The sequence below is a fragment of the Psammomys obesus genome, unplaced genomic scaffold (assembly GCF_907164565.1).
Source record: "Psammomys obesus unplaced genomic scaffold, mPsaObe1.curated_primary_1811, whole genome shotgun sequence".
NCBI classification, from domain to species: domain Eukaryota; kingdom Metazoa; phylum Chordata; class Mammalia; order Rodentia; family Muridae; genus Psammomys; species Psammomys obesus.
In genome coordinates, this window is record NW_026585689.1 from 16,541,945 (window position 1) to 16,555,481 (window position 13,537).

A 13,537-nucleotide genomic window follows, 5' to 3' on the forward strand; every position below is an offset into this window, starting at 1 on the left:
CCCATACCAAAGAACATATGGGCAGAACAAATTGAAGTTCGAGAAGTTTCACACATGATAGCTCAGCAAATTGGCTGCCTGAACAAGACCTGAAGAAATGTGTCAATATACATACCAATATAGAAGAAGGCAATCTCACATGGCTTCACCCATAGACTAAAGGCAAATCGCCGATGCCAAGAGGAGGAGAAACAGTCCTCTCCAGGGATGAAATCCGTAGTTGGTTTTCTAATACCAACTGGTCAGCCTTGAAATCATGTACATCTAAGTAACATTATATAGACTAAACCGGTTGTATGTATATATTTAGACAGTAATTTTGAGAGGGGGCAAGTGGGAAGGAGTGAGATAGATACATGGGAAGGATTGGAGGAACAGGAAATGGGAACATATAATTACACCTCATTTAAATTTTTTAAAAATTTATTTTTTTTTAAAAAAGAGGACATGATTTTGGTGCCATAGAGAGATGGAATGGACCTGGGATTAGGGTGAATTTGAGGCAAATATATTTAAAATAAATCATGTGAAATTCTCAAAAAATTAACAAAAGTGGCCAGGTGTGCTGGCACATGCCTGTAATCCCAGCACTTTAGGAGGCAGAGGCAGGCAGCTCTCTGTGAGTTCAAGGCCAGCCTGGTCTACAAAGTGAGTCCAGGATAGCCAAGGACACACAGAGAAACCCTGTCTCAAGAAAACAAAATTAACAATAATGTTTGTTTGTTTGTTTTTTTTTTTTTTAAAGAAAACTTAGAACTGTGTGTTAGCAATACAGTGGCTTAGAGCTGCTGCAAGGCTTTCAAAGACTAACCATGCATAAAAAGGTACTGATTCTCAGAGTATCCAAAGGTCAAATAAAAATTTTAAATGAAAATAAAAGGTGAAAACATTAAGTAGACCTTATTCTCAGTTTTTGCTGAAAGCAGAGCAGAGCAGATAGTATAGATGCTCAGGGACCTAGCTCACAAGATTTCACCAAAATAAACAATGATCCAAATTATATAAATTTTGAGGTGGTTTGTTGATGTAGCAAAAAAATGAATTTGCTTCTCCTCGTTGTAGCAGATTATATCAATACTACAAGAAATAAGTTTCAGATGTTGTTGAAGGAATATTCTAGAACTAAATTATTCAGTTGCCCCAAAACATTTTGATGAGTAGCCCTAAAAATATGTACCAGCCCAAAATACCATCATACAAGATGAGGGGAAAAAACTAAAAGTCAAGCTCCTTTCATAAGATTCCCTGCACTCTGCCCAAAGGTTGGCCATAAGTCTCAGCATCTGCTTTGATACCCTGCAGGGTAGAGCCTTTCAGAGGCCCTCTGTGGCAGGCTCCTGTCCTGTTCCCTGTTTTCTCCCTCTTCTTGATGTCCGCCCTCTTTGCCTTTCTGAATGGGGATTGAGCATTTTAGGCAGAGTCCTCCTTCTTGATTAGTTTCTTTAGGTGTACAGATTTTAGTAGGTTTATTCTATATTATATGTCTAATATCCACTTATGAGTGAGTATATACCCTGTGTGTCTTTCCGCTTCTGGGATACCTCACTGAGGATGATCTTTTCCTTGTTTTTATTGCCGAGTAATATTCCATTGTGTAGATGTACCACAATTTCTGTATCCATTCCTCAGTTGAAGGGCATCTGGGTTGTTTCCAGGTTCTGGCTATTACAAATAAAGCTGCTGCAAACATTGTTGAGCAAATGTCCTTATTGTGTACTTGAGCCTCTTTTGGATATATGCCTAGGAATGGTATAGCTGGATCTTGAAGTAGCGCTACTAATTTTCTGAGAAAGTGTCAGATTGATTTCCAGAGTGGTTGTACAAGTTTACATTCCCACCAGCAGTGGAGTAGGGTAGAAGCGGGAAATAGTAAGACCTGGAGAGGACAGGAGCTCCACAAGGAGAGCAACAGAACCAAAATATCTGGGCACAGGGGTCTTTTCTGAGACTGATACTCCAACCAAGGACCATTCATGGAGATAACCTAGAACCCCTGCACAGATGTAGCCCATGGCAGTTCAGTGTCCAAGTGGGTTCCATAGTAATGGAAACAGGGACTGCCTCTGACATGAACTGATTGGTCTGCTTTCTGATCACCTCCCCATGAGGGGGGAGGAGCTTTACCAGGCCACAGAGGAAGACAATGCAGCCAGTCCTGAGGAGATCTGATAGACTAGGAAGGAGAGGAAGACCTCTGCTATCAGTGGACTTGGGGAGGGGCATGTGTGGATAAGGGGGAGGGAAGTTGGGATTGGGAGGGGAGGAGGGAGAGAGCTACAGGGGGAATACAAAGTGAATAAAGTGTAATTAATAAAATTTTTAAAAAAAAATTCAAGCTCCAAGGACTGGAGAGATGGCTCAAAGGTTAAGAACATTGGCTGTTCTTTAATAGGTTCTGAATTCAATTCCCAGCAACCATATGGTGGCTTGTAAGAGTGAGATCTGGTGCCATCTTCTGGTATGCAGGCATACATACAAACAGCACACTATATAATCAATAAATATTAAAAAAAAAAAAAAGTCAAGTTCCAGCTGAGCATGGTGACACACACTTGTAATCCCAGAACTCAGGAGGAGGCAGACACAGGTGAATCTCTGAGTTTGAAGCCAGACTGGCCTACAAAGTGAGTCCAGGACAGCCAAGGTTATACAGATAAAACCCTGTTTTGAAAAAAAACAAATAAAGCCAAGCTCCAAAGTTCCTCTTCTTTTGATTCAATCTAAACAGTAGTAACTCCTCTCTCTAAGATGAGAGGGTAAATGAAGAACACCCCAGACACAAGTCCTTTCTGGTCACCTTTTTCACCGGTGTGGTTCCTCAGTGGAGAACAACCAGAACTTTTTCTTTTTCAGTCCACCCAGGAATCAGTTAAATGGCTGAGAAGATGATGCAGCTTGTACGCAACTCTGGGTCATGTCTGCATTCCCAGCACTCCTAGAGGGAGTTGGGACACAGAGACAGGAGAATTGGCCAGAAGGTGGGGAGTTAGCATAGCATAACAGAAAAACAAGATATCTTGCCTCAAAAACAAGAAGAAAAGAACTGACGCCCAAAAAGTTGTTCTTTGCTCGCCGTGTGTCATAGTATGCTGTAGTAGTCCTTTATGTTGTGGGTGGTTTTACATCATATTCCTTTGCTCCCAGAATAACAGTTCATGAGACTCATTAAATATTATACAAATACCTAAGCCATAGAGCTATGGTTACCTGAGCTCAGGCACCATGCATCCATGTTCCTCACCTCTTGCTGGCTGAATCTCATGGCCTGGCTCTCCTCCAGATGTCCCACTATTTCCTGACTCAGGCCATTTGCTTTTTAATTAACATGTGTTGTATCTGTACAATACACAGGATTTCTTCCACAATAGGAAGGAAGCATGCATACATGAGCTCCCACCTGCTCGTACACACAGAGACAAACACACAATAAATATCTTTTTAAAACATAGCTACAGCTCAGGCCCTAAGATCTATAAGTAATAAATGGGACCTCGAAGCTGAAAAGCTTCTGTAAAGCACAGGACTCTAGTGATAGAACAAAATGGCAGCCTACAGATTGGGAAAAATCTTCACAAACCCCACCTCTGACAGGGTGCTAATATCCAGAATATATAAAGAACTCAAGGAATTAAACAACAAACCAAATAATCCAATTAAAAATGGGCTACAGAGCTAAACAGAATTCTCAACAAAGGAATCTCAGAATGGTGGGGACATACTGAAAGAAATGCCCAATGCCCTCAGTCATTAGGAAAATGCAAATCGAAATGACTCTGAGATTCCATCTTATACCTGTCAGAATGGCTAAGATCAAAAACTCAAGTGACACATGCTGGTGAGGATGTGGAGAAAGGGGAACCCTCCTCCATTGCTTGTAGGAGTGCAAACTTATACAGCCAAACTTATACAACCAGATTGGAAATCAATCTGGCGCTTTCTCAGAAAACTGGGACTACCCTTGCCTCAAGATCCAGCTATACCACTCATGGGCATACACCCAAAAGATGTTCCACCTTTCAACAAGAAAGTTTGTTTGCTCAATTATGTTCATAGTAGCTTTATTCATATTAGCCACAACCTGGATGTCCCTCAACCAAAGAATGGATAAAGAAACCGGGGTACATTTACACAATGGAATACTAGTAAGCCATTAAAAACAAGGAAATCATGAAATTTGAGGGCAAATGGATAGAACTAGAAAAGATATCCTGAGTGAGGTAACACAGACCCAGAAAGACACTCATGGTATATACTCACTTATAAGTGGATTTTAGTTTTATAGTACAGTATAGACATCCTACGATGCAGAGACCTCAAGAAGATAAGTCCTATGGGCATCTTGGGCTTCATGTCAGCTCACTAGTTAGGGGAGTGGGGGATATCTCTGACACAGACTATGTTGCCTGCTTTTTGATTACTTCCCCTGATGGGACTTCCCTAATAGGCAGGGAAGACAAACTCTGTCCTCATGTGAATATATGAACTAGGATGTCTGAGTAGGGGGGCTCCCCTATTTTAAGGAATAGGAGAGAGGGACTGCAGAAGGGAAGGTGGGACCGGGAGGAGAGGAGAGAGAGGCCTATGACAGAGATGTTGATTGAATTAATTAACAAAAACCTGGAAAACCTAAAAACAATCATATCTAAATATGCTCCTTATATTAGCAATCTTGTATTTTGTTCACTTCTATCAATCCACTTATATATAACATTTACTATTCAGTATTCACTATAGTATGTTTTAGATAAAATATTGTTACTCAAGGGAAGCATGCACATGAACCATCAGACATAAAAAGGCATCAGTTTAAAGCTGCTGTGCTACCAGGAACTCATAAGCATCTTCAGCTTAACTGAGAAAGTCTCTTGAACTTCGATAGAACAAAAGGGGGGATGGTAACATTTAGGGCCACACAGTGAGTACTAACTCCTGTGAAACAACAGGAAGAGAAATATCCCTGCTTTGGGCGATCTCTAAGGTGAGTTCAGATCAAAGCTGCTGTGACACTATTGGACCTTCTGTTCCTCACAGCTTGTCTGGGCACATTCCGCGGTGGCGCATTCAGTGCTGCGCGTCAGTCTGTTCATACCTACCCTGACCTCAGGAGCTGTGTCAATGGTAAGCTACTGTTTAAATAAGTAAAATATATCTTGTAAGTAAAATGCACTGTGCCAATGTAACTTAATGTTTAAAGTTCAGTAACTGAGCTCCTGAGGGGCTATGGCAAGCAAAGACATATTTTTGAACTGCATAAAGAAGCATATTTTTCAATTGTAAATGCATCAATTTTACTTAAATGAAAATTTCTCTTAACATTTTAACTGAGTGGTGATCAGCGATAGTAGGCTTTAAGTTACTGCTGTCAGACATTTTATCTCTAGCATCTTTATTTTGGCTAAAATTGTGTAATTACATGGTAATACCAAATAGTACAGTTTACTAATAGATCAAAGGTAAGAGCCACGCTCATTCTTTTAAGTTTGGGGAATCCATAATACAAATATGAAAATGTGTGTATCATAACAGCCTTTATTCTCTGAAGTTTCTACAAGGCCTACAGTAACCATTATGCAATTGTTGGGCTCATTTCCTTTTATTTAGGCACCAGATTTTCCTTCAGCATCTTCTCTAGTGTTTGAAAACCATTATTTCATGTTATTTAAGGCAAGAAGTTTCCTTTTACTTCATCTTCATCTAAGTTGAAATTGCCAAATTCCATCACTGTCACACAGAGAATAGTTTGCTTGGTTTGTCTTCCTCATGGGACTGATATAAGGCTCAAATCAAGGAAGTATGTCCCCAGCTTGATGGTGCATGGCTTTAATCCCAGCACTTCAGAGATAGACAGATCTCTGTGTTTGAGGCCAGCCTGGTCTCCATAGTGACTTCCAGGACAGTCAGAGCTAGACAGTGAGGCCTTGTCTCACTTTTTCTTTTCTTTTCTTTTCTTTTCTTTTCTTTTCTTTTCTTTTCTTTTCTTTTCTTTTCTTTTCTTTTCTTTTCTTTCTTTCTTTCTTTCTTTCTTTCTTTCTTTCTATTTTATTTTATTTTACTTTTTTTTGATATAGGATTTCATGTAACCAAGTCTGGCCTTGAACTAGAGGTATAGACAAAGATGACCTTGAACTCATGATCTCCCTCTTGAGGTCCTGAGTACTGGAATCACAAGGCATGAGCCACCCGATGAGGTATATGCAGTGTTATGAATCTAATCTAAAGCTTTGCACATGCTAGACAATCACTCTACCAACTGAGCTACACCCCCAGGTCACACCTATTTTTTCATGAGCCAGTACTTTTTGAAAAATGCATCATAGCCTTACTGGTTATAGGCATGCAATTATTCTATTCCCCTTCTGGCTATTCCCTCTTCTTGCCTGAAGTAAAATGGGATGGACATCAGAACAGGGAGAAAACAAGGAACAGGACAGGAGCCTACCACAGAGGGCCTCTGAAAGATTCTACACAGCAGGGTATCAAAACATATGCTGAGACTCATAGCAAAGCTTTGGGCAGAGTGCAGGAAATCCTATGAAAGAAGGGAGAGATAGAAAGACCTGGAGGGAACAGGAGCTCCACAAGGAGAGCAACAGAACCAAGAAGTCTGGGCCAAGGGATCTTTTCTGAGACTGATACTCCAAACAAGGACCATGCATGGAGATAACCTAGATGTAGCCCATGGCAGCTCAGCGTTCAAGAGGGTTGCCCAGTAATAGGAACAGGGACTGTCTCTGGCATGAACTCATGGGCTCCTCTTTGACCACCTCCACCTGAGGAGGGAGCAGCTTTACCAGTCCACATAGGAAGACAATGCAGCCAGTCCTGATGAGATCTGATAGACTAGGTCAGATGGAAGGGGAGGAGGACCTCCCCATCATTGGACTGGGGGAGGGGCTTAGTAGAAGAAGAGGGAGGGAGGGTAGGATTGGGAGGGAATGAGGGGGCTACAACTGGGATACAAAATGGATTAATTGTAATTAATAAAAATAAAATAAAAATAAAAAAAACATTAAATAGAGGTCTGTTTTCTTTAGCCATCCCAGACCAATGTGACCCTCTTCCATGCAATGAAGATGGGTATCTGAGCTGCAAAGATGGCCAAGCTGTTTTCACATGCATCTGTAAACCAGGCTGGCAAGGAGAAAAATGTCAATTTGGTTTGTATGAAAAAATCCACATCCCCTGGCTTTTCTGGGCATGACAAATTATCTGAGGTGGTATTTCTTTAAAAATATTTTATCTTCTCTTTGTAGATGTAAACGAATGTAAAGATCCTTCAAATGTAAATGGAGGCTGCAGCCACATTTGCGAGAACACTCCTGGAAGTTACCACTGCTCCTGCAGAAGTGGCTTTGCCATGCTCTCAAACAAAAAAGACTGCAAAGGTAAGAGCACAGAAACAGAATACAACTGCATTCGCTGTGTGAGGCCAAAGTTTAGTAGAGGAATTTCCCTGGCAAACTTCTGGAAAACACTGTGGTCAGAAAATTACTTACAGCAAACGTGCCACTATGTCTAGGAGCTTTGCGATGCTCAGGATTCCACCTGAGTTTACGTTAGTAATATTTTATTTTATCTTTAAGTGCACATTTTAAGGATTCATTTAGTGATAAATAAAGGTAGTTAAAGCACTTCATTCAAAGGAGAGGCTCCATTGCCACCGACTTTACAGAGGCATTGTCCTGTTTCAGAATCATCGTCCACTCTTCTGTTGTTCCGTAAGATGAACAGCAGCTACACAAAGAAATCCGGAGCTCTTAATAACATCACTGTTATATTTTATCTTTGCTCTGCAGATATCTCTTTCTGATTTTCAAAGGAAATGGTTTATTTGGTGCCTCATTTCCAGGCATGGTTTTGAGAAAGAATCTCTGTTTTGCATTCTCCTTACACATTGACTGTTCCAACATTGCTCTTATGTCTTTTTAGCTTTGGATTTCAGCAATCTGTCAGGTTAGCTTTTTGTATGTTGCTAATATTATTCTTATGGCTTTCTCTATGAATATTTGTCTCCCAAAGTTTTTCTTTTTTCACCTTAAATACTTGCTTCATTGGACTGCTTGAATTGCTGTAAGAAACCTACAAATTTTCTTGGTAGGTGAATATATAGCTCAAACCAGAATTCAGAGCCTGCTGTAAAATCTTTCCACAAAGCAGAAACCCTTAAAAAGAACTTTTTAGTTAAGAGGTAAAAAATTCAGTAGGTTAAGTGTGAAGTTTCTTTGTGTAAGTCTTTATTTTTGTCTTAGAAAATCCCCCACCTGAATTCATATTTAAGGAATTTTCCATCTGCTTGGAAATATTCAGTATTATATAGTTCGCTATAGTGAAATTTAAAGTGCTGTGGAATGAAGCTGAAATGAAATGCATTTACTAGCAGTCTTTTCCAAGCCATTATCCAATTTGTGCCCATATATCTCTCTCAACTGTCTGTTTGAAGGTTTTAGTTTGGCTATTAGAGTAGGGATGCCATTAGAAAAGCAGTTATAGAAAGCCATTGTAGTTCAGGATAACACATACGTTATATAGATAGTGCCCATTCCTACTTTAACACTTAAAAACTTGAATAATCTATTCTTATTCAAATTTTGTGAATATTTCATATCCACATTGAGTTAACATATGCACACACAATTATTATTATTAGTTTTTTTTAAAAAACGCTTTTTGCTGAGAATACAGTTTAGAGGTGGAGTGCTCGCTTAGCCTGTGGAAGCCATGGATGCATTTCTCAGTGCTGTCAAACAACCAACAGAGTGTTTCTCAAGATCAGGACACATGCCTTTCACTCTTTCTTTGCATAGCAATTTATCTGAGATATGCATCAGAGCACAGAATTTAAAAAAAAAAAATGTTGCCTGCTCTGCATCCCAAGTGCTGGAATTGTAGGTATGCACCACTGCGCCTGGCCTTATTAAGAATATAGTTGAGCCTCTTCTTTCGTACGTCTCCCTGGTAGATAAGAAAATGACTAAATCTCTTTCTTTTTGCCTCTCAACTATAAAAGAACATCAGGCAAAAATTTCCCAATGACTTTTAATTCAAAAGTCATATTGGGAAACTAAAACGTGGTGATAATTTTATTATTTTGCTGTTCCAAGGCTACTCTGTTGATAAATAATCCACATATATGCGATTCAAGAAGCAAATAACTTTTTATTTGATACTGGTAAACTGAACATATTGCTTTTATTTGCAGACATGGATGAGTGCTCCCTAAAGCCAAGTGTTTGTGGCACAGCTGTGTGTAAGAACATTCCAGGAGACTTTGAATGTGTATGTCCTGATGGCTACAGATATGATCCCTCATCAAAGTCTTGTAAAGGTAGAATGATGATGGTGTCACTGCTCATGGGAGAGAGGGTGGGTTTGGACCCTGAGTTATTGTAAAAAAAGGTATTGCTTTTGCTAACTCCTGATGTAGCTTGGTTGATTTGGTGATCTGGCTTCCTCACAGAATAGAAGTACTAAGTTAAGACTCATGGTCTTTGGGTTTAATACCATGCATTCCATTTAACCCATTAAACTAAATAAAAAAATAGAGACTCCCTTTGTTATAAAAGCAAAATAAACACATTTTGATAGCTTAAAAGAAAAGTTGAATTCAAAAGAAAAAATCCATATAGACAAAAATGACACAAGCTCTAATTGTGGGACTGAAACTATGGGCCTTAACACCTTAGATTTTATTTAATTTTTTTTCAGTAATTTTCTCTATATTGGTAGGTTATTTTAAAATAGGAAACTGGCTGAAGAGATGGCTCAGCAGTTATGAGTATTTGCAGCTATTGCAGAGGATCTGGATTCTATATGACTTTTTCTAATTATTTATAGTGCTGTTGAAATGTTGATGTTTTACTTTATTCTGCCCTCACATCATACATTTCTACTTTCCACCATTCCTCATGGCAATTAGTGTAGGAAATCTAGTAATTCTCAGATACCTTGAAGCAGAGATAAACCGGGTCCTTGATTACAACAAAGACTTTCTAACTTTGGGTGGGCTTAATGAAGGAGTTTGGGTGCTAGTTTGCAGTCACAGAGCTTCCACAAGTCAGGTCCTTCTCTTATTAATTCAAAGGATGAATCTTAAGGACCACCTGGGAGTTAAGTTTTAGAAAGGAATTTATGATAATCTCGTAGGTAGGTGTTTAAGAAAGCACAAACCAGCAAAGCTCTGTGGGGCGGCAGGTGCCCAGAATTGGGGTACCATTGAGCTGCTCATTTTGGGGCTTTGTTTAGGACTTATGGCAGAAGATGTTGGAAGGTGAGTTGTCTGTCCAGGACCCTGACGCAAAGCCTAATCCAGGTGCCTGAAGTAGAGTTTTGGTCACCCTCAGATATAGCTTTCTAGGCAGCTGTGTAAAAGGAGAGGCAAGATAACAAGAAATCAGACCAGAAACTAAAGTTCTACTGGCATTTCTGGCCTCCAGCAATGACAAACCTTGGACATTTCGAGCCTCTGGCCAAGGATCTGAATCAAAGTCTTTGTTTCTAATCTTCCCTACCAGACTTTATTATCTGCTCTCATCATTATTAGCAATTTTCATCACCTAGACTATAATTTCATTTGCTAAAGGACAGCATTTTAAATGTTTTATATATGAGTACATATATGTCTTATTTTAATCCTATATCATACAATTTTAATGCATCTATAGTATCATTAACTCTGGAAATGTATTTTAAAGTATTTAAAAGAGCATATATTACATGATGGTGTTAATAAGAACTTCATAAATTTATAATAGGGTGTATCCAATGAAATGTCAAGGACTTTCTGTAGCCCTGAAACAGTCTTTAGCTTAGGCATGTTATTACAAAGTAGAGAGTTGGGGACAGATCAGTTAAAAGATTCCAAATTATTTAAGATATGAAAAAAAGGACTTTAGTATATGTCATTAAAGTTATGGCCACAAGGTCTTAATATCACCCAACATGATTGTGACAAATATTCATTATTCAACATTGTTTATGGTTGTACTTTACAGTGGAAACAAAATGATGATTAAACAGACATACTCTCTCCACTTAGAAATTTCAGTTGGAGACACATGATTAAATCAACACATGTCATGATTTTCAATACGAACTGATGAAAGAATAAAATACAGTTATTCTAGAACATTAAAACAAAAGATACTAATTTGTTGAGAGATGAAGGATTTCTCTTGAGAGAGGCAGAAGCGTTTTGTTCAAAACATCTCAGTGATGAAAAGAAGTGAATATGGGAAAGGCTGGCCCAGCAAGCATAATCACAGGGAGGAAGAAACAAGCTCAGTCGGCCAATGTATTGATCAGCTATATAGAAGGACCCTGAATCTGAAAGTCAGCATTCAATGGCAAAGGTTGTGAGGAGGACAGGATAGCAAATGAGTTGGGTAGATAATTCTGTCTATATATGCATGGTAGATACTTCTGTGGATCTGAATTACTAAAAAGAAGCTGAAACTACAAAGGGTAATAGATTGGGGGCTGTAGCTGGGATACAGAGTGAATAAATTGTAATAATTAAAAAAATGTGATGACTATGAAGAGTTCTAATCGTTGGGGGTCCAGAGCCTAATTACAGTTTATCTTGGGCTGGCTTAGTCCTTGTCCACCTCTCTGTCAGACTAAACATCCTGTGACTAACAGATAAATTTATTACCCTAACACACCCTAGTTTTCAACAAACAGAAGATAATGTAATGCCCATCGGCTTTTGCATTATCTACTTAATGTTGTCACTGGTGTATTTAACAAGTACCTTTATTTATAAATTTATTTGTTCTATTCCTATAAAAATTTCATAAAGTTGCTTTTGTGTTGGAGCCTGGGATTAATTGTAACATAAATCTCTGTTGTTGGGACAGTATTATTCCTGTTTGGTTCTAGAATAAACCGCTGCTTATCCCTTTGAATAAAAAAAAAAAATATGGCTAGTATTAATTGTTGCCTTATTATATTATTATAAAAGTTGGATGTTTTTGATATTGTTGGTTTATACATTTTGCATTAACTTTCAGTGAGTTAATGTCAGTTGTTCCCTCCCTTTCACTGTCTTTCCTTGGATGTCGTCACCTTTATCCTCCTGCCCCTTCTGATTTCTTCTCCTTTGCCATTTTTTCTTATTTTCAAAATGAAGAATTGTGAGGTGATTATAAGGAAATTCTCATAATCAGAAATGACAGTGGAGACCCTAAATAATTTTCTTTAAAATGAAAAAAAGAAAATTAGCATAATTTCTACACTATTTTTAATTATTGAAAATTATAAAAAATATGTGAATATATACATAAAATTGCACTTGGAACTCCTTTACCTTTTTAGAACAAATGTTTAGATATACTGTCAGAGCTGTTCTGATTTCTGAGGAACTATGCCTGTTTGACTGAGCATTTAGCAGCTATGAAGGGTTCTTCTCCTTTCACCTCAGATGTGGATGAATGCTCTGAGAACATGTGTGATCAACTGTGCGTCAATTACCCTGGAGGCTACTCTTGTTACTGTGATGGGAAAAAAGGATTCAAACTTGCCCAAGATCAGAAGAGTTGTGAGGTAAATTTTTTTAATTCAAAGCTCTTACCAAACTAAGCACGGTGGTGCACACCATTAATCCCAGCACCTGGAAGGCAGAGGCAGGAGGATCTCTGAAGTTGGCCTCTGGTCTACAAAGTGAGTTCCAGAACAGCCAGGGCTACACAGAGAAATGAGAAGAAAACAAAGACAAAACAAACAAAAACTTCTTGCCTTGTTTCTGAAATGAGAGATCTAGGTGTTACCAGAGTCCCTGGTCCCTGGCCTGATGATCTTCACTGAAAGAATTCAGTTGAAATACAGAACACAATGTGGAAGACAGGTGAATTTACTGTAGACTAGGTAAACATTCTCTCAGAGGGTAAGAGTTTTTAGCAGCCAGAGAAAACATTGCAGAGCTGATGGCTCTCAAGGGATGACTATGAAGAACATTCTCACAAGTTGACAATACACAGTGCCTAGACAGTACATTATGGCCATAGGCAATTTAGTCATTGTTCTCTTCTTCTTCCTCCTCCTCCTCTTCTTCTCCTTCGGCTTACAAAATCACTAGGATAGACAACTTTCCTGAGTGCCATTTTCCTGCCTAGATGATTGACAGGCCTATTTGGTTGATTTTCACTTGAGAGGGTGATGCCTTTGTCCTTTATCAGAAAGCTTCCAGCCAGATCGTTATCCCTTATGAAGTGTTAGGATCCTGGAATCAAGTTTAGATAGTTCCCTCTGCAATTCATGGTGACATGTCTCCTCCCAGTCTCAGAGACGGGTGTCAGATCTCACTTCTCTAACCAGTAATTAAAGTCTGTCAGTTCTTGTCTTTGGTTTTCCAAGGAGCTGATTATGAAAAGGTGGCGTCTCCATTGTCCTCTAGTCCCACTAAAGGAATCTTACATAGAAATTTTAGTGATAGCATTTTCTGCTGTCCGTCTATATTACATTCTGGAAAGCCTGCACACTGCTTGTTTGTGCTTATAAGTGTTCACAAACTTTCTGCTAAAGCAAAATTGTCACAAGAAGA

General features: G+C 38.9%; 1 protein-coding gene across 1 annotated transcript in view; it reads left to right on the forward strand.

The window, feature by feature from the left end:
• The window catches only part of Pros1 (protein S), a 66,581-nt gene that overhangs the window by 33,644 nt on the left and 19,400 nt on the right, over nucleotides 1-13,537 (forward strand). Inside the window, exons 4-8 of the mRNA XM_055594437.1 lie at nucleotides 5,032-5,118; nucleotides 7,035-7,157; nucleotides 7,254-7,385; nucleotides 9,200-9,325; nucleotides 12,419-12,540. Of these exons, the coding sequence (XP_055450412.1) occupies nucleotides 5,032-5,118; nucleotides 7,035-7,157; nucleotides 7,254-7,385; nucleotides 9,200-9,325; nucleotides 12,419-12,540 (590 nt within the window). The remainder of the gene's footprint in view (nucleotides 1-5,031; nucleotides 5,119-7,034; nucleotides 7,158-7,253; nucleotides 7,386-9,199; nucleotides 9,326-12,418; nucleotides 12,541-13,537) is intronic.